Source organism: Cucumis sativus, chromosome 1 (assembly GCF_000004075.3).
Source record: "Cucumis sativus cultivar 9930 chromosome 1, Cucumber_9930_V3, whole genome shotgun sequence".
NCBI classification, from domain to species: Eukaryota; Viridiplantae; Streptophyta; class Magnoliopsida; order Cucurbitales; family Cucurbitaceae; genus Cucumis; species Cucumis sativus.
In genome coordinates this window covers 2,842,283-2,861,824 of record NC_026655.2, presented here as the reverse complement: position 1 = coordinate 2,861,824, position 19,542 = coordinate 2,842,283, and the positions used below count along the sequence as shown (strand labels likewise).

At 34.4% G+C, this 19,542-nt stretch overlaps 3 protein-coding genes across 4 annotated transcripts; 1 reads left to right on the top strand and 2 right to left on the bottom strand.

Annotated features, from left to right (window-relative positions):
- Nucleotides 1-1,155: 1,155 nt before the first annotated feature.
- On the bottom strand, nt 1,156-5,766 carry LOC101204349 (zinc finger CCHC domain-containing protein 7). 2 transcript variants are annotated; one of them, XM_011650964.2, is made up of 10 exons: nt 5,225-5,766; nt 4,679-4,795; nt 4,429-4,584; nt 3,721-3,882; nt 3,503-3,616; nt 2,817-2,924; nt 2,604-2,711; nt 2,358-2,465; nt 2,125-2,232; nt 1,156-1,993 (listed from the first exon to the last, which is right to left on the bottom strand). In XM_011650964.2, exons 1-10 carry the CDS (start codon nt 5,624-5,626, stop codon nt 1,526-1,528), a joined length of 1,851 nt encoding a protein of 616 aa, XP_011649266.1. In that variant the 5' UTR covers nt 5,627-5,766; the 3' UTR covers nt 1,156-1,525. The 2 variants fall into 2 exon arrangements, with proteins under 2 accessions (XP_011649266.1, XP_011649268.1); XM_011650966.2 differs by lacking the exon at nt 2,125-2,232 and having other exon boundaries at nt 5,225-5,763.
- Nucleotides 5,767-8,239: 2,473 nt separating this feature from the next.
- LOC101204110 (protein BUNDLE SHEATH DEFECTIVE 2, chloroplastic) lies at nt 8,240-9,948 on the top strand. The gene is made up of 4 exons (XM_004137309.3): nt 8,240-8,636; nt 8,771-8,807; nt 9,084-9,167; nt 9,782-9,948. Exons 1-4 carry the CDS (start codon nt 8,361-8,363, stop codon nt 9,832-9,834), a joined length of 450 nt encoding a protein of 149 aa, XP_004137357.1. The 5' UTR covers nt 8,240-8,360; the 3' UTR covers nt 9,835-9,948.
- A 174-nt stretch (nt 9,949-10,122) lies between these two features.
- LOC101212777 (kinesin-like protein KIN-12E) lies at nt 10,123-19,318 on the bottom strand. The gene is made up of 22 exons (XM_011650948.2): nt 18,903-19,318; nt 17,957-18,112; nt 17,799-17,882; nt 17,433-17,552; nt 17,165-17,278; nt 16,758-16,850; nt 16,454-16,543; nt 16,279-16,349; nt 15,861-15,935; nt 15,668-15,755; nt 15,106-15,164; nt 14,858-14,921; nt 14,629-14,694; nt 14,299-14,457; nt 14,118-14,222; nt 13,690-13,925; nt 13,467-13,536; nt 13,301-13,357; nt 13,088-13,141; nt 12,626-12,685; nt 12,415-12,494; nt 10,123-12,236 (listed from the first exon to the last, which is right to left on the bottom strand). The coding sequence occupies exons 1-22, from the start codon at nt 19,161-19,163 to the stop codon at nt 10,217-10,219; spliced, it is 4,182 nt and encodes a 1,393-aa protein (XP_011649250.1). The 5' UTR covers nt 19,164-19,318; the 3' UTR covers nt 10,123-10,216.
- Nucleotides 19,319-19,542: the final 224 nt, after the last annotated feature.

The window sequence follows — 19,542 nt, the reverse complement described above, 5'->3', positions numbered from 1 at the left end:
TTTATAATTTTACTTACTAATTATCTATAATTAATTAATATATCGATACTAGTATTTAATCAAAATTTAAGATTAAAAAGATAAGATATTGAATATTAGGGTTCAAATTAAAACAAAAACTCTAATGTTGAAGGTAAAAAAATAACATTTTAATATTTAGGAACTAAATTAAAATGGAAAGAAATAAATGTATAATATTTTGAAACCTAAATAAATAGAAACTAGATCCAAGATTGAGAGAGATAAAACTTATTTATTGTCATCCCATTTGTAATGATAAATTGTGGCAAGAAAAGTAAAGTGAACATTTGTAAGTTATATGACAAGGCATTCCACTCACCAAATTTTATGTAATAAAAGAAACTTTCATGGTTACTGCTTTGGGTTTCTTTATTATTATTTTATTTTGAGTTTGAACTTTAGATGTTTAAATTATTGGGTGAAGATGTAAAGTTCTAAATGTTCAAATTGTAAAAGTAAATTAGGTTAGTTTTGTTTATTTTTATTTTTAATTGACTTAATTTTGAACAACCATCCAAATGATTTTGTATAAGACATCATTATACCTTATTCTAATTATATTTGTAATTTCGTAGTGGTATAATTAAATTGATAAAAATATTCTTAGAAAATATACATGTAAACTTTAAAATATGTATCAATTAAATTACATTAAACTTTAAGTTAGCGTAAATGTATCTTCTTGCCATCTTTATTATATTTCGACTTATAAGTATATTGACTAAGTCTCTAAAATTTCATAAGAGAACAAATTTAAAGTCCGAGTTAGAACTTCCTTTAAAAATTTACAAGACAAATATCCATAGTGGAGTTCACAACTTCATTCTCCCCAACTCCTTAAGTCACACCCCACACAATATCACAAGTGGAAAAAGCTAAGAACACAAGAACATTTTGCATTTTAAAATTTTGATTATACTTTCAAAACGCTTTTCTTTCTGCTTTTTCTAGAAAAACAAATACCTACACGTCTGCAAAGAGCTTGAAATGAAAAAGAAAAAAAAAAGGCTTTCTGGTCTTCAACAAATGAACCACAACAATGGAGAATACTCCATGTCACTTGTCTTGATTAAACGTGTTGACCAATCTACATATAAGTATCTCAAGATCAATAAGAAATTGAATCACTCAAAATATAGAAACTTCAAGAATTGATTCATAAACAATCAAAATTGTTGACCAATCAAGTCCAAACTATTGTTTTTCCGAATAAGGGCTGTAATCTTCAATTTGTTGTTGTCGTACAGAGAGAGACCAGTGATGCACAGAAATGATTATGATAAACTAAGAAATGTTTAAATTTATAAACTGCAAACAAAAAAAAAAAAAAAAAGGAAACCTGACAAGCAACTCTAGAGATAAATAGGGATTCATGAAAACTAGGCCAAAAGAAGAAAATATGGTACTATTACAAATGAAGCATTAACTTACAACAGATTCTGCTTTGAAATTAACACATCCTTGAGAATTATTTCTTTTCATTCAAATCAAATAACCACCCTTTCTACCACCATCCGTAGCTTCTACTCCTTCCTCCGTTGCTAAAGCCACCAAATCTCGACGCTGAGTATCCATTTTGAGGAGTTCCTGGATGAAATGCGTGCCTCTTTGAGAAAGATTGATGGTTTGAATAGTGACCAGAGGATTGAGGGCTTGCATAGTGACCCGAAAAATGAGTGTCTGCGTATTGACCGTCGTATTCCGCATAATAATCATGACCCCACCGAGATGGTGTGACAGGAGAATTCCAGTCGTTTCTATTGAATGTGCCAGGGGAAAAGTTATCAGGACCAGGATCTTCCATCATCCAGCGACCCCTTTGTCCTGACTTCCTAGGCAAGTTGGAGTATCTTTCCTCATGGTTTATCTTTTTCTTCTTATCATGAGGTGCAGATTTTGACCCCATATAGTTAGTTTCTTCTACTTGTGACCTCCATTTTGGATTTGATAACTCACGATTCCTCTTGCCACCCTGAGCAGGTTAGTACAAGTTTAGAATCGGATTTTGACATGACTTATAAGCAACTGTATGCCAAAATGAACTGTTTTTCATTGTCGTTTTTCCCTAATATAGCAGGCCGATATGTAAGCTATTTTATATACCTTAGTGGAACTTGTGCACTCACGGGCAAAATGCCCTAGTTCACCACATCTATAGCACAAGCTAGGTGATGCAAAAACAGAGGATTCCTCAATAATCCTCTTGCCACCCTGAGCAAGGTCGGTCCATAAAGTCCAAGTATAGAATAACATTTCAACAGGAGATTATACATAACAAAATGAACATTTTCTTTTTTCCTAATAAAACAAACAAACATGTAAGCTATTTTATCTACCTTGGTGGAACCTGCACACTCACGAGCAAAATGCCCTTGTTCACCACATCTATAACATGAGCTAGGTGATGCAGCACCAGAAGTTTCCTCAAGAATCCTCTTGCCACCCTGAGCAAGCTCCAAAAGTATCAGTTTAGAATGACATTTCAACATGAAATATAAGTAAATGCACAAGGAAATTAACGGCTTCTTTTAATTTTTCCACAATAAAGCAGGCTGAGGCCAATATATAGCTCTTTTATCTACCTTAGTGGAACTTGTGCACTCACGGGCAAAATGCCCTTCTTCACCACATTTATAGCATGGGTTAGGTGATGCAGCACCAGAGGCTTCCTCACGATTCCTCTTGCCACTCTGAGCAAGCACCATGGGGTAAAGTTTAGAATAGCATTAGAAGAAAAAATACAAGTAAATGCATAATGAAGTTAATATTTTCTTCTCCTATTTTTCACTAACTACCTTGGTGGAACTTGTGCACTCACGGGCAAAATGCCCTTCGTCACCACATCTATAGCATTGGCTAGATGATACAGCACCAGAGGCTTCCCCACGTAATCTCGAGCATGACTGTAGATGCACATACACACAGGACAAAAATTTAACCATCCACATGCAATAAACTTAGAAGGAAGGAACATTAATCTAAAAGAAATGAGCTCTCTAGTCAACAAGTTCCTATAATTAAAAATTTCATCCTCGTACAAGACATCAAATCAAGCAATACCAAGTGAAAGCAACACTTATTTTATAATATAAAAAAAAAGGTGAAAGAAACGTTATAGACCCTGCCTACTTTCTCACAAGTTTGACTAACTAAACATTGAACTCTATAATTACGTTACAAGCAAACATTAGCATCTCATCAATCTCAATTATTTGATCAGCGTACGGAAATACACTGAAATTACATAAGTCCAGGAATGTAAAACCATTCAATGCTCAAGAAACAGCCAAATTCAGAACTGGCGTCAAGATGTGTTCCAATGGCTACTGCCACTGGGGTGAACGTGAAACTGAAACAACTGAACGGGTGTATATAAAAACAAAACATAAAAAACCCAGAGAACGTCTCAAATGGAAATGAATGGTGATATAAGTATCATGTGAAGATCGTCTACAGTCAGATATAAGCAAAGAGGACTTACCAGACCAGTATGTCCAGTCTGTCCACATTTGTAGCAGGAAACTACTGAAGTATCACTGGTGAAATTCACACAACATAAATGACCAAATTTCTGACAAATGTAGCACTGTATCTTCTGGAGGAAAAGAAAAGTCCCACAAGTCAAGAGTTGAGAAAAAATGCAAAACAACTTTTGGAGAAGAGCCAAGAAAGAACACTACAATGAAAGTAGAAGAAGACCTTAAGATCATCATCTGCATAATGATTCTGACAAGAAAACATATCATGCCCAGAATCTCCACATTTTAAACATATCCTCAAGCTTGAAGAGCCATTCTTGTGCTTCTCTGGACAAGCATTTGCACGATGCCCACTTTTCTTGCAAATAAAGCAGTCTCGGGCCTGAGAATAGTAAGGAGCAGGTTTTCAGTTTTCGAAGTTCCATAAATCCAAATGATCAAGAAACAGAAGAATCTTAAGAAGACAATAATCCCACACATGGGATACTCAGGTTGATTGTGTGCTTTAGGTTATAAAAACTGATACATTAAAAATATTTTCTTCAAAATTACCTCTGTTACAAATATATTTGATGAACTGTATAATTTCTGAGGATCATTAGAAAGCATGCATAGATAATCGTAGACCACCCATTGAGCACAGTAGGTCCATTTCAGAGAATTTTTCCACTACACTCACCATAACTACACTTTGAGGAACTTAAACGTAACCATGAAATCCTAATATTTATTGCCACCAACAGGGCCCAATCCATGACTTCAACATCCAAAAGATATTTCATACAATTTATTATTTATTACTAGTTATGCAAACTATGTTTCCCCTCCCACCCACCCACAAAAAAAACATAGAAGTGAGAACTCAAAACCATCTATGAAATAAAAGAGAAGTAAGATGCAGATCAATTTTAGATGATTTATTCCTGACCTTTGAGCAACTCTTTGCATTGTGCTCCAGACTTCCACAGACAAAGCATGGTCTCTTTCGTTTAGCCGATTTGCAATTCACAGCATTATGACCTTCCTCGCCACAATTATAGCATGTTCCCCAACTATCTGGAGGATCAAAATATCTTGGTCCACGCTGGTAGAATAATGTATGAGAGATGCAAAACTAAGCAACCACAAACATTAACTTTTCCTTAATGACAGTTCAGAGCAGTTAAAAAGGGACTCACAAGAAGCTTCCTGAACACATTATTATCAGTTGTCCCGGTCAAGTTTGGTTCCACTGGATCCACTTGATCGATCACTCCAGTAGTTGTCTCGATCTTCTCTTCTTCTGTGACAACCACCTAAAATGAAAGGAAGCAGCAAAACAATAAAGAAAAATGAAGCTCTAGTAGGCATATCTCACGATTGTTTAGTCAGATTATAGGAAAAGAAATATGAACTCTGGCTCAAAATCTACGACGGTTTATACTTTGAAACTAGTGTTATATTATCAGATATTTTGTTTTAAATCAACCAGAAAGAAAAAAAAATTGAAAATTTCACCATTACACTGGTTACTGGTTATGATGAAATGAGCGCTCTTGGGCTAAGTTCAGTATTTCTTTCTTACCACTGTCATCGAGTTTCAACAAAACCCCAATGGGAAGGTCTCTTGAGCTGTGGCAATGCTCTAACAGATAAACAATCCTTCTACAACTCATTCACTCCCACTATATTCTTCAAAAAAAAAAAAAAAAAAGAAACTAAAGCGAAAGTCGTAGAATGCTTACATTGCGCTCTTCAGTTCCCAGCTTCTTAACCTTCTTCTTCCTCTTCTTCACTGTCTTCTTAGAAGCAGTAGCGATGTTATCGGCGCTGGCTTTGCTAGTTCCAGCGTCGACTTCAGCACCCTCCAATGACGATGAAACCAATTCAATGGCTCCGACGGCATATACATCATCATTACCACTTTGTTCACATTTACCATCCTTATTAACGCCGGCATCGGTAACCAACTTTCCTGAGCGCAATTGCATGGCCTTCTCAACAATTTTGAGGGTAAGATCTTCATTGGCCTCGTCGTCATCACTGCTCGGCGAATTGGTAGACTTGGGAGCCGCAGTTTTCAAAACCTGAAGTTCGTCATCGTCGTCTTCGAATTTGAACTTCTTCTGCTTGATTCTTCTCCCCATCTTCCAAATTCGAAACTGAATGAAACTGCAATCTTGGTAGCCCTAATTGAAGGGTGGGAGAATAACTGAGCAAAGTTGGGAGTTTTTCAGCCGTGGGTGGCTAGGGTTTCCGCAATTTTTGTATATACTGCTATTTCCCTATTGGATAAATTAAACGACACGTCGTTTCTTCATAAAGGTAAGGAACCGTCTTATTCTGACGTTTGTCGGAACTGAACTCCCGCTTATGCTGCTTAATCGTTTTCTTCCGTTCGCAAGTTTTACTTTTGAGTGGTATTAAACGCTGCGTTTTCTAAAACGTTAAAACTATTTTTAAAAATAACAATTTATTATTCACAATTTACTCCTCTACTTTCAATTTTGATATAAATTGGGTTAAGATTTAAGGAAGTTTCTTATTGAACTAAACTAATTAGAGTTTCAATATTTTTATAAAATACAAAATCTACACCATCAAATAATAAAATTTGACATCTAATTTCAACTATTTGTTTACAAACAAATATGAAAGTATTTTAACTAAAAATGGTTAAAGTTTATTTATAAAATTGAAAGACATTGATTAATTTGTTATACGCTAAAGTTCATATACTAAATTATTAATTTGATTTTTTTGAGTATGCAAATATTTTATATAATAATTTTAAAAAAATAGTATGCAAATATTTTTTTAACATTTATGGTAAAAATGTTGATATACAAGTGATTAAATTTAAGATTGTTGAAAATAAAATAAAAATTTATATTCTTTTATGTTCTTTTTAAAGTATGTGTGATTCTTTTTAAAATATATATACGAGATAATTCTTATGATTTTAACAACATTCTTACGTCTATCATATCATTCTAATCTTCCTTACACAGTCAAAATTGGTAGTGTGTATAAAAACGAGGTTGGGTTGGTGGATTATAGAAGGAATTTCATAACCCTCATCTAATATGATATAGTTAGATGTGTTTTGGTTTAGGTAACGAGATTACGAGAAATTTAAATGTAAGAGAATCAACCAAAGGATATCCAATTCAATTCAATTATTTCATTGAACTAATTAAATATCTTATTAGAAGCTGAAACTAAAACCAAGACAAATCCACAGTTTCTAAATCCTAACAAGATCTTCTTCCTCAATTCATCCCTCTTAATTTTCTTAATCAACAAACTCTCCATAACTTTGACCTCTTCCACTTTCCATACTCCATTATACACCTTCTTCACAACAATCAAATGGGCACAGAGGGAGGGAGAAAGATCTTTGATGGTACTTTTTTTTCAAGGCTTTATGATCTCCAGGAACCTTCGCAATAGAAGCTAAATAAAAATCTATGGTATATATAAAGGGATGGATGTGGATAAATTCTTTAGTTCAATTTTACCTTTTATTATAACTTTATTTAGGTTTGTTTTCGTGACAATATTGTTATTAACCTATATTTAACGTTTAACGTTTGTATCTTTCACATTATAACTTTTAATGATTGCTTTACTGATTTTTTAAACTTTTCATTTCTTTCTTATAATTTTCAACCTTTCAAATTCTGGTTATAAATATCTCATTACTTTTTTTCATTTATGTTCACAAGTCATGACAAAATGTTAAGGCTGAAGAGAAAATCAAATCATGTTTTTTTATTCTCTTCTGACTTTGTTATCTATTTTATATATATAAAACTATGTTTGTATTTATTCATTCATTTATAAGTTTATTTTTTAATACACAATATAAGTTGGAAAAACTTGAACCACAAACTTCGTGGTTGTGGTTGACATGTACATATGTTTATATTATTTATGTTTAAATCATGTAATACTGAGGATCTTGTAACTATGAGAATCTTGTTCATGTTTTTTTGTTCATTTAATTTTTTTATTAAAGAAATTGTCTAAGTGATTTATATCTTAATTTTGTTAAAACAACGTAAATATTGTTGGAATTTATTCAATATAAGTAAAGATAATAAAATATGTAAAGCAACAAATATGCTTTTTACCTACAAAATCATTAAAAAATAATTATGATTTCATATTTATAATTTCATAATTTGAAAAGAAATATGATTTTGATAGAAGTTAAGTTTTGGTTAACTTTTCATCTCCTTATTTAAAAAAAAAGTTTTGATCTCATAATCACAAATAACAACATTTCTACCTTTCACTTTATGTAGATATATATATAGATTAGATGGTTAAGTTTACAACATGTAAACTCAAGATATTAAGAAATAAAATTTGAACATTCAAATATATATTTAAAAGATGATAATATTGTTTTTTCTGAATAAATTTATTTTTCGGTCGTTATCATATGAATATAAAAATGATATAAATATGAAAATATTGGAATGATTGTTATAATTTTATAAAGTTAAGTTATAATTTGTTTCATATGTGATTTCCACGTGTGTTGTTTACTGGTATATAAAAAAATCATATAATTACGAATTTGTTCCATGCAGTAAAAAAAAAAGTACAAATTCAGTGGTTAACATTGTAAACAATTCACCATAGTTTGATAAACCGTCGGTAAATAATTCAATTGAAATTTAAGGTAATTTTAAAATTTTTTAAATATACGTATAAATAATATTTAATGGGCCATAGAGAAAATTCTGTTATGTTGACGATTATCCGTTCATCAAAATTAGCAATTGGCCGACGAAGATTCTCGTCCGACCTCTCAGTCAGTACCCAAAATCTCTGTACCCACCGTGAGAATCAAACTCTTTTCTCCCTTCCATGGCTGCACTACCTTCTACGGCGGCTCTTCACGTTCTCCCACATCTCCCGTTGCTAAAACCTGAAGTTCCTCTTCTTTTTTGCTGTTCTTGTTCTTCAGCTGCAACCACTTCCTCCACTGTCTCCACTTCCGCGGCTGCGATTCACCCAATTGACCCTCTTATTCACCCCCTTTTGCTCTTCGACAGTTTCGATGCCCCAATTGACACCCAAACTTTTCTTGCTACTCTCAGTGTCTTGGTTGCCATTTCTCTTTCGCTCTTTCTTGGTCTTAAGGTATCACTTCTTTGAATTCTCTTTCGTGTTATGGTTATGGCCACTCCAGGGCTTTCTGATGAATGTAATAGTTTGAAAGTTGTGAGGATTTTGGTTTGATTCTAACGGTTGTTGGTTTGGATTTAATTCTGCAGGGTGGTCCGGTGCCTTGTGAACGTTGTGCTGGAAATGGTAAGTATAAACAGTATCCAATATCGATGGAAAGTGGCAAAGTTTACTGTGACCTAAACTGTATGCATTTTCACTTCTCAGATTCATATTAATTAGCAACATTTCAAGGAGTCTAGAATTTGCAAATCCCATTGAGTATAGAAGTAGCTATTAACTTCTACTTGATATAGTTGGTAATCTGTGGAGGCTAATTCCCTATAAGCCAATGCTTTAGTCTAAAAAGTTTCTTAAACATCTCCATTACTCAATAATGTAGCTAACTATGACAATGTGCAGGCGGCACAAAATGTGTTTTCTGTGACAGTGGTAAGATGCAGCAACAGTCAGGATTAATTGACTGCAAAGTGTGTAAAGGTGCAGGTATTTACTTCAAATTACTTCAAATTACTTCAAATTACATCAAGTATTCATTGTTTTTTTACCACATCTGATGACCAGCCTATGCCCTAAAAGATGTTGAATGTTGGGGAAAACACAATGCATTTGTGTAGAAGTTTTACTTTTAGTCCAATGACCACTTTTTGAGAGAGATATCAAAATTGACCTGTTTTTAAAAAAATTTCAAAATGGCTTGATCAAGCTGTCCATTTATTCTATAGAAGAAACTTCCCCTTACCCATTTCAAGCTTCAGCTTAAGAGATGGTATCATTTGGTTTCTAATTTTGTTATAAATTCCATTATTCTTGGCTTGGGTGCAAGTATGATTAATATTTAAACTTCTTTGCCTTTTTCTTTGAAACTTCTTTTCCTTTCAATTTCTTCATTATTTAATTTTCCCTCGTCGCAATTTAAATCTAAGACCGTAAGTTTTCCATTCATGTGTTAAAGGTATATTGATCTCACACATACATATATACATTTTTATATCTTGTATGTTTAAGGCTTTAGATATTCACTTGTTACGTTGAATAACCAATGTTTTAGAACAATTAAGTCCGTTTATTGAATGACTTTTTTTTCCATTCCCCTGTAGGATTGATCTTCTGCAAAAAGTGTGGGGGTTCTGGATATTCTAGACGGCTTTGAACCTTCGAGTGAAACATTTCTCCACGTGCAATGTAATTTTTAACATTGTCGAACATACTCAGTGTAACGATTCAATTTATTAATACCAATGAGACCTAAATGGTTTCTTCTTCATTAGGACGGTGTTCAATTGTTTGTTTCATTTTCTTGTGTAAATTAGTTTTCCTACAAGATGAAAATGGTATGAAAATGAATTAGGGGTATCGGTTCTCTCTGAAATACATATATATTTCAACAAACATATTTAGCATATAGTTTATTGAAAAGAAAAAAAAAAAAAAAACCAAAGGATCAAAAAGGGGATCAATCAATTAGGCATTATCAGCACAATCATCTACAACTGCACATATACATAAATTGTGGCAACAGTTAAAATGAAAACTTAACTGTGTTGTAGATTTTCCTCCCCTAACAATGATCTTGCCTCCATAACTGAATAACGAATGCCTTTCAACATTTCTTCCATTTTTTCAGATAAGAAGCATGAGCTACGCCCGTTATCTTCTAATAATTGCATCATCTTTTGGACGGATACAGACTTTGCAATTACTAATTCCTCCATCCTTCTATGCTCCATCTGCAGTTCTTCTTCCAATATTTTGATCTCTGCCTCCTTCAGACCTGCTTCAAACATGCACTCTTGGCACTCCAAAATAATGTTCTCAAATTCTTCTATTCCAACATCCCGAGTTTCCAACAGTGTGTTCTTCTCATTGATTACCCCCTGAAATGCAAGTTCCATCTCGTCGACTGACTTTGAAGCCTTCTGTACCTCCAACTGAATAGATTCAATATCAGTATCAACCTTTTTTGACTTCCTCGTCAAATCTTCAAGTTCCTTTCTTATGACCCCAAGTTTTTCTTTAGCTAGCTTCGTTTCATTTTGCAACTTAGTTTTCTCTTCTGCAGACTTGAGTAAATCCGTGGCTCGACCCGCAAACTGCCAGCTCTTTGGTTGGGGATCTGTTTTCTCAATATTATCTATTGCAAAGAGGACCTTGTCATTTTCCTGCTTTTGAATTTCTTCATCTAATTTGGAGTTTAAGCTTGCAAGGTTGCTTTTCAGTTCCACTTCAGCTTGTTGAATCTTTACGTGTCGAGTTTCGATTTCTTCTTTGCGTGCTTGAAGGAAGGCCAACTCTTTTTTCTTTTGGTTCAAATAAGTTTTTGAAGCATCTGCCCTTACTTTTGCCCTTGTTTCTCGTTGTTCAAAATAAAATATCGAAGACGAGAAGTTAGTTAGAGAATATCTCAAAGCACAGAACTTATTTTGTGCAAGATCTCTACTTTCTTGCTTTTTTGATAAGGCGAGTTTAAAGGATTCAACCTCCTTCTGCTTTAACTGTACTTCATCTTCCACAACTTCAACCTGTTTCGAGAGTTTATCGGCCTCAATTATCATCTTCTCAAGTGAACTTAAAATAGTGACAGTTGTGGTTGAATCTGAAAGCTGTTCATCTGCTTTTTCAAGCTTCTTTCGGATTATACTTAAATCTTCTGGTAACATTTCTACAATAAGAGCTGGTGGTGGTTCAATTTCCATAGGAGTTCCAACATCCATCTGCTTTGGATTTTCCAAAATAGACGTATCTTTCTCTTCAACAGACTTGCCTTCTTCATCCAATCCACTCCCTCCCTTCACAATGAAATTTATGTCGGAACATAATTCTTCAACAAGACCATCGTTTTGCTCTTCAAAAGAATTTTCTTGGTTTTGAGTGGACTCGTTGCACTCTTCCGCTCCATCAAGCATTTCCATTTCAGGTGGTGCAGATTGACAGACCAAATTTTGCGCTTCATTAGGTTTGAGAGTCTCGATGCATGCCTTGTTCATCCCATCATCAACTTCAACAAACTTCTCAATGCAAGCGGATTCTCCTCTGGTGTCAACTTTTGTGCGTTCTAAAGAAGAAAGCATCTTTTTGAGCTCATTTTTCTCTTGCATGGCCTCTTCATACAAACTCATCAACTTATCATTTTCCTCGTGCATTTCCACTAGCTGTTGTTGTAGCCCTTCAACCGCTTTCTCATGAGCCTCTTTTTCATTGGAAATTTCAACCACTCTGGCATCATTCTGTGCAGTTTCAACATTTTCGTACTTGCATTCAGAAGTTGCCGTTTCATACAGTTCGATGAGTTTGTTGTTATCCTCTATTAAAACTCTTAGCTTCATCCGCAGGTCATCATTCTCTTTAGACAATGCTATTGCTGTTTCATGAGCATTTGCTTCTCTTTGGCTGGCTGCAGCAATGGCATCGACCATCGTCTTTAACTCCACTTGGTCGCTAAAATTGATGGTGGATGTGTCAGTTGATGCCAAAGGAAGCTCAACTTGATTAGCTCCATCCATAGGTTCAGTATACTCCTTAGTCCCGAATTTTGCTACCAATTCATCTACATGCCTGCAAGATCAGAAGCACTGAGTTACAATCACAGTAGTCAAACTTAAGAACCAACATTATAAGTAATAATTAACAATAATTATAAACAGTCTCTCTAAGCTAAATACCATTTTCAGTTAAACAATATATTGTAGTTGCTCAAAATTCCTATTACATATTACAGAACATATAATATTACCTTTTCAGCTTTTCTTTTTCTTCAAGACATTGTTCGAGTTTCTTGCGAAGTGTATCCACTTCGTCTTGGTTATGAATTGCCTAAAACAGTAATATTCACATCATAAAAAGTTCAAAACCTAAATATACAAATAGTATTCAAGTAGAATATATTTTGAGAAACGGAATTAAGCTTCCTTTGTATTCCATCCATACTGAAGCAAGTGTACTACCTGCATGCGAAGGAATTCGTTCTCCTCTTTAATTGAAGATTTCCATGGTGATCCTCGGTCCTAAATTCGAAAGATGAGCAAAGAACCATGAGACCCTCATGCACTGGGAGTAACTGATGCTTGAATTAAATTTGTAGCACAAACGGAAACTGGTTATATGGCTATTAATGAATGCTCTAATTCCAGGTTATACTTGTATAAAAGTAATGAAAGACTTGTAGGCAAATGAACATCTCAAGGTTTCAGCGCAATGTACGAAAAAATGAAAAAGAAAAAGGATTAACTTCCAGCATTCAATCAATCATAAATTATGTTACAACTGTTATCGAGATTATTTTTTTTTGTAAGAAACAATGTTCAACTGTTATCAAGAATGAAGTAAGCAATCGAATAAATTCTTCTAGTAAAATAGGAACTCTCTCCTATCAAGGACAAAAAGGTAATATAATAACTCAGTCTAACCTGATTGGTAATAAGAAAGTTTTCATCGTCTGCCAACATGTCTGAATTTCCTTTCTGCAGTAGCATTTACATATGGCAGTTAAGGGTTTGGCCGTCAAGTTCATTTAATGATATACTTGCAATGTACGTGTATTCTTTCATTGTTTTCAACGAAATTTTTTATTAAAAAAATGATAATTCACCGAAAATTTAGAAAAATATCAGTAGAAGTACCTGGATTGACGAGGGATCTGATTCATGCATTAGTTTCCAATCAAGTGCTTCTAGTAACTGTAGATTTGCTCGCAAGAAACATAATTTCATTAGAAATAGAAACTATATTTGTCGCCATTGAATTTTAAAATAAAATGAGAAGAAGGATTATATTTAATCCTTTTACCTTGTTCTCCAATACCATGATCTGGTCGTGTACCATGTCTCGTTCGCCCTCTTCATAAAATGACTTCAACCTGTAGATTAATGCAACTTAAATAAAGGAAGAAAAAGGAAAATTGCACATATTGCAGAAATTTGACTAATTTTAATAGTATATATATTTTCTAAAATACGAATCTCGTCTGAAAGTTCAAGATCGATGATTGAAGCTATTAGAAAAAACCTGCCTTCTAATTTCTTCTTTCAACCGCAGGTTTTCCATAGCAAATCTGGTCACCTCTTGGTTCCTATCAACCTGATTTTTCAAAACTTCAATCTCCTTCAAATGTTCCTCCTTTTCTTTCAGCAAGTGTGTTTCTGCAGAAATCTTTCCAGAAGCAACTGCTTCCAACCTTTTTATTCCTGCTTCTCGAAACCTTAGTCTCATTTTAAGGCTTTGGATTTCATCCTCTCTTTGCTTGGCCTAAACATACCAAAAAAGAATTTTCAACAATGTAAAACTAGATATCTTTTACGAAAGCAAATGCCAATTTCCATGTCTTTGTTCCAACTTTCACTATAACTAAAATTTCATCATTGATGACAAGTAAAATTATACGTGGCAGTGTGCTGAGCATCTATGAACCAAGAAGCAGCAGTACTTCGGTTAACGCACCAGTTGCATCGCTGCCTGATTTTCGTTAGTTAATGCTTGCAACGCCATGTCCTTGTCTTTTTCCCTTCTAAAGGCCCCAACAAGGGCAACTTCATAGTCTCTCCTCTGGAACATATCAAAATTAATAACAGATTAGAAGTTTCAAATAATTTCCTCCAGCTTAAGAGGTAACGGTTGATACCTGAGTCATCCTTTTCCCAGTTGTAAGGGGACTCATTGATCCGTAAAGTCCTTCCCATTTTAAGGTTCCTGGAGATCCCGGGAAGCTTACTGCTAAACTATCGTTATCTTGACTGTCTCCTCCTCCATTAACTAAACCCCGCAACCTGGAAACTTCTTTCTGAAAATTGCATAAGGGTGTGTAAATAACAGCAACCAGAACCAAACATTTTTTAACTCAGAAGCTACAGTTAATTAATTTGTATTTCATATCTCTTTCCAGTTTCATATATAAATTTCAACAATCCTGATGAAAGAATACAAGCCAAGTTCAAAGTAGACATCTTGGTACCTTAAGTTGTTGAATCTGTAGCCTCATGGCAATTACATCTCCAGAAGCATCTTCGTTCACAATTGCCTGAGTAAAAGCACATATTATTTGATGAGCACTGAAGAAAATCATTGATAAAATCACTTCAAAATTCAAAAAATAATTAAATAAATATCTGGTGGATGGTGACTCCATCTGCCATCTTCAATAAGTTGTGAAACGAAAGCATACAAAAGATCACCAAACTTACATTGTTCTTTATAAATTTAGCTCGTTGTGCAAACTTCAACGTGCTTAGCGTTTCCAAAGAACAGCTGCAAGGACCCAAAACAAAGTTTTCCAAGATTCAGACCAGCGAAATAGAAAAAAAGAACAATAGGATTGCACACAAAAAGCAAAAGAGTGAATAATACCGGAAAAAAAAACAGAACCCAAAAAAAGAAAAAAAAAATCATCCACGTGATTAAGTAGGAATTGGTTCTATAGCAATTAACTAACCCGCTTGAAGGACTGATATTTGCAATTATGATCGTTTTTGCATTTCCTCCCAAAGAATCCTGATACAACGCAAGTTCATAAAACACTAATAAGTTGCAGTAAGACGACAAAAATCTACAATTAGAAAGCAAACAAAAATTACATTGGTTATACTCAACTGTTTTAAAACATGTAAACATTAGTTAGGAAACAACTCCAATATTCAATACCACAATCCGTTGCATTCCGACACATTTGATCATTTAATCAAGCAATTACTATTGTACTCAGAGAAATGGTACTCAATACATTAAAAAGCTGGCAGCTTCAAACTTGACGCAAGGTATCAAAATTACAATACAATTTCAGCCAAAACTGCATGACAAGTACGCCCGAGCACATTTTCATAATAAAAAAATTTAGTTGACATGCGCAAAAAAACATCATGCATTTCATCACTTTTTTTCTAATGATATGCAAGCTTCCCCAATATTACTACAAAGAATAATTTTAAAAAATCAAGTTTTCTAACTTCAGAAAAGTGATATAAAATTTTGCTGATATACGAATTACATTTTGATACCTGAAGCAGAAATGTAAGCTTGGAGTCCCTGTAAGGTACGTGAAGTGACTTTCCATTGGACATATTCACTAGGTTCATTATCACAAGCCTGTAGTATGCATTCCACAACCAAAATACTTAAGTTCACCGAATAATTCTGGTTGCTACTACAAGTTTACAAATTTAAGATAACTTAAGAGCTTAAAAAACATACCCTAATGTGGAAAGTGATTTGTTGATATTAGTAGCTTCCTTAAGACGCTCACCTTCAGCTCCAGAACTCTTCTGCCTGGTTAGGATCCATATATAAAACTCAAGAATAATAATCTCAGACGCATAGCTGGAAAGCATGCTTGTGGAAGGAAGTGAAACTGATTGATATTTATTTTCTTAAAATTAGATACTTCAAGTGCTTAGTCAGATGAAGTGCATGCGTTTGCTTTGTTATCTTTTAAAATATACTTCAAGCGCTCCTACAGATGAAGGCAATAAGATAACAGGGTGATAAGTGTTAAAAAATGTTTGGCTTCTTTAAAATGAATTGCATTGTGTTTTCTTGCAACTTTGTGTGTCACAGTAGCATAGTGGAAGGAGGCAAACGGAGGAAATGTTTTGTGAGATGGATAAGTTACCTTTCTGATCCGGCTAAATCAACAAGATTAAGTCGAGCAAAACGATGGTGAGTTACGCCTTGGGAGTCCCACTAAGAAATATTAAATAAGTCAATTATCTTAAATTGGAAGCAATAAAAGTTTTAATATTTGAAGGAGAAACTTTTCTCCATAAAGATTGGTTCCTGAAATTTACCTTACTTTCAATGATGCATGTAAATACACTATGGGAACGACTGCTAGCACGGTTCATATTGGTGGATGCCACCTTTCTGTTTGCAGCACCCTGAAATCATAATCCATAGGGAACTTTCATTTTAAATGTACAATTAATGTCAACAAACTATATTTATCCTGTAATCCATTGAACCTTCTATTATGATGTGCATATACGAATATTGAATGGTTTGGAAAAAGCTTAGAGTTGTAGGGATTAGTTATCTGATTTCAGTCCACCATTCATAATACATATAGCTTATAAAATGCCAATCAGAACCTACCTGAATAAGCTGCTGAAGAACATCTCGTGCACTTGTAACTTCTATCTCTTTGAGATTCTCTACATAAACTCCTTTCTTACTGTCTTCCCTAATCTGTAACGTATTAGACAAAAAGATAGTAGGAAAATGAATTGTTTATGGGATAGTAGGAAAATCAAAAGGAGGAAATAGATGAAGATAAAAGTTGCTGATTCACGATATTCCTATACATGATCATTTTGATTCGATTCCATTTTGAAACAGATCTCTTAATAAAATTGAACAAATAACATCATAATTAAGAAAGTTAATGATTTCGTTTCGATTTGTGATGCCATTTATGCTTCCAAAGGTATGACATTGAGTTAGTAAAGCTTTCTTTTTTGTTAAAACAATTGAAAACAAAACTTGCAAACTGTTACTCTTACCTGTAAGTTGTTAGATGATGGGTCCAGAAGATCAAGTATCTGTTCATTATATATTTCCAGAAATGAGCATCTACAAGTGTACTTCAGCTTCTCATCTTTCCGAGCCTCTTTTTCCTAAGAGATAATAATCGAGGTAACTATTGTTACTGAAAGATGTTGCAATACTTATACAATGTAACTGCTAAAAAGAATTGGAATCAGCAACCAAAAGACCATCCCAATGAAACTTTTCTAAATCCCGAATTGAACGTAGCAAAGAGATGGATACCTTTTGAATTCTCGTGAATAAGTATTCAAATACTCTTGGTGTCATCCCACAGTTGACACTGTGCCTTCGTGTACCTGCCTCAATATCTCCAAGCATGGTGTGAGTCTTTCCACTTCCAGTCTAGATGTAAAAACTATAATCAGTGAAGCTTGAATCTCAAATTGGAAAATATATATACCCGCAAAAACGATTGACTCAAATAATATTCACCATCAATCACACCAGAATTCAGGAAGGAACTATATGAATATTAATCTATTTTATATGTTACTCTGGTACACGTAATCTTTCGAAATCTCTTCAAAAGAAAATCCCAGAAGCTTTACCCAATATGTCGAATCAACAAGGAAAGTTTGAATGTCTTACTTGGCCATATGCAAACATGCAACTGTTGTAGCCTCCAACACAGTTATCCACCATGGGTAATCCAGCAACTTTGAAAAGCTTCTCCTGTTATACTGATATATTAAGTCCCAATAAACAGAAAGTGCAACCAAAGAACGTAAACAATTAGAAAAAACTACCTGGCTAACATTCTCATCTGCAACTAAATCAAATGTAAAGCGTGATTCAGGATGCCCTGTCCATGTAACAGTCTGACAACTTTCTTGCTTAACGCATTTTCCATAGCCTTGCAAAGATACTTCTGAACTACTAAGTGGGCGAATCCTTATGATCACCTGTATTCATAAGCTGGGTTATTAGCCCTCAAAACAAGGCAAATAAGGAGTAAAACTATACGTTCCATGTAATCACCCAGAGGTAACAACAAGTCTTCATTCTGAGAATCTTGCGTACCAAATACATAAATAAACCCCAAAATCTGGAAAGATCTCAAGTAATTATGTTAAACGACAGCATCTCCATGAATAATATATCAAGATCACCAGCAGAGGTATCAATAAACCCTAAAAACACAGCATATGAAAACAGGACAGTGAATACTAAGTACTAACTCGTCATGAGCATGTAACCACCCGTACCAAACAACAGTTCATCACTTGGAGAACCCACGAATACCACATACTCAGATATACGAACTTGGCCAAACTTCCATGTGCAAATTAGCTGTGTAAAGTCTGTGTCTAACATCTGAAAATATTGATGATTACTTCGAACAGGAAAGGCGACGAAAATGCAGAGTTAATCTCGACATGATTGTCATCATCACAGTTAATTGAACCTAATTTTATGAAACAAGGCCACCCAAGGGCTTCACAATGAAGTTATTCGGCGGTCATTTTAAAGTTTATGTAACTTCTACGAGTTGCAGATCTCAAAGATTTCCTCCTCTCAAGTCTCATATACCAAAATCAAATCAGCTAAAACACAATTGAGCTATGAAATGGCCCATATCTCCAATATTATAACAAGGCTCTACAGCTTACTTCCACTTTCCAATCAACATAAACCAGTTTTTCCCCTCAAAACTTAGAGTTAAAAATATAGCCAATTCTACCAAAGAGTTACCTGCACATTGTGATCCTTCCAGAACGATGGATCTTCACGAAGCTCAAAGCACTGGCTCGACGGTCCAGTAACATCACTGACTGCATCTTCATCGTTGAACTGACCAATACTCCGTATAACCGAACTCTGAGCGACACTCTCCTTGGTCGCCGATTTAAGAAAATCCGGTGAACCCCGTGGAGGATTATAGCTGCTCAATGCATGATCCTGAAACCCGAACCTGCTCTTGATTGCACTGGCCGTGTCCGATAAAAACGGCATTTCTTCTACACTTGTGGATGAGATCCTATTGGAATTTCACCGATCAACGGCGGAAATGGAAGAAGAAAGGCTGGTGTGAAAATGAGAGAAGAGAGAATAAAGCAGAGCGGGGCAGTGATTTGAAAATGAGGGATCTTCGAAAAGAGAGGGAAACAGAAAGACGGGTATATAAGATTAGACGATGGAGGGTCACGATTTGCTGTGAGGATTCAATGGTTTTAGATTTTAGACCGTTTGAGTGACGATTTTAAATTTTGAACTGTCCAGAGGGTACGTACTTTTCTTTTTCGCTTTTATGAAGTAACTAATAATAATAAAAACAATATATTATTTTAATAATTCAAGGGCATTGGGAGAATGATTTGGTTATTATAAATTA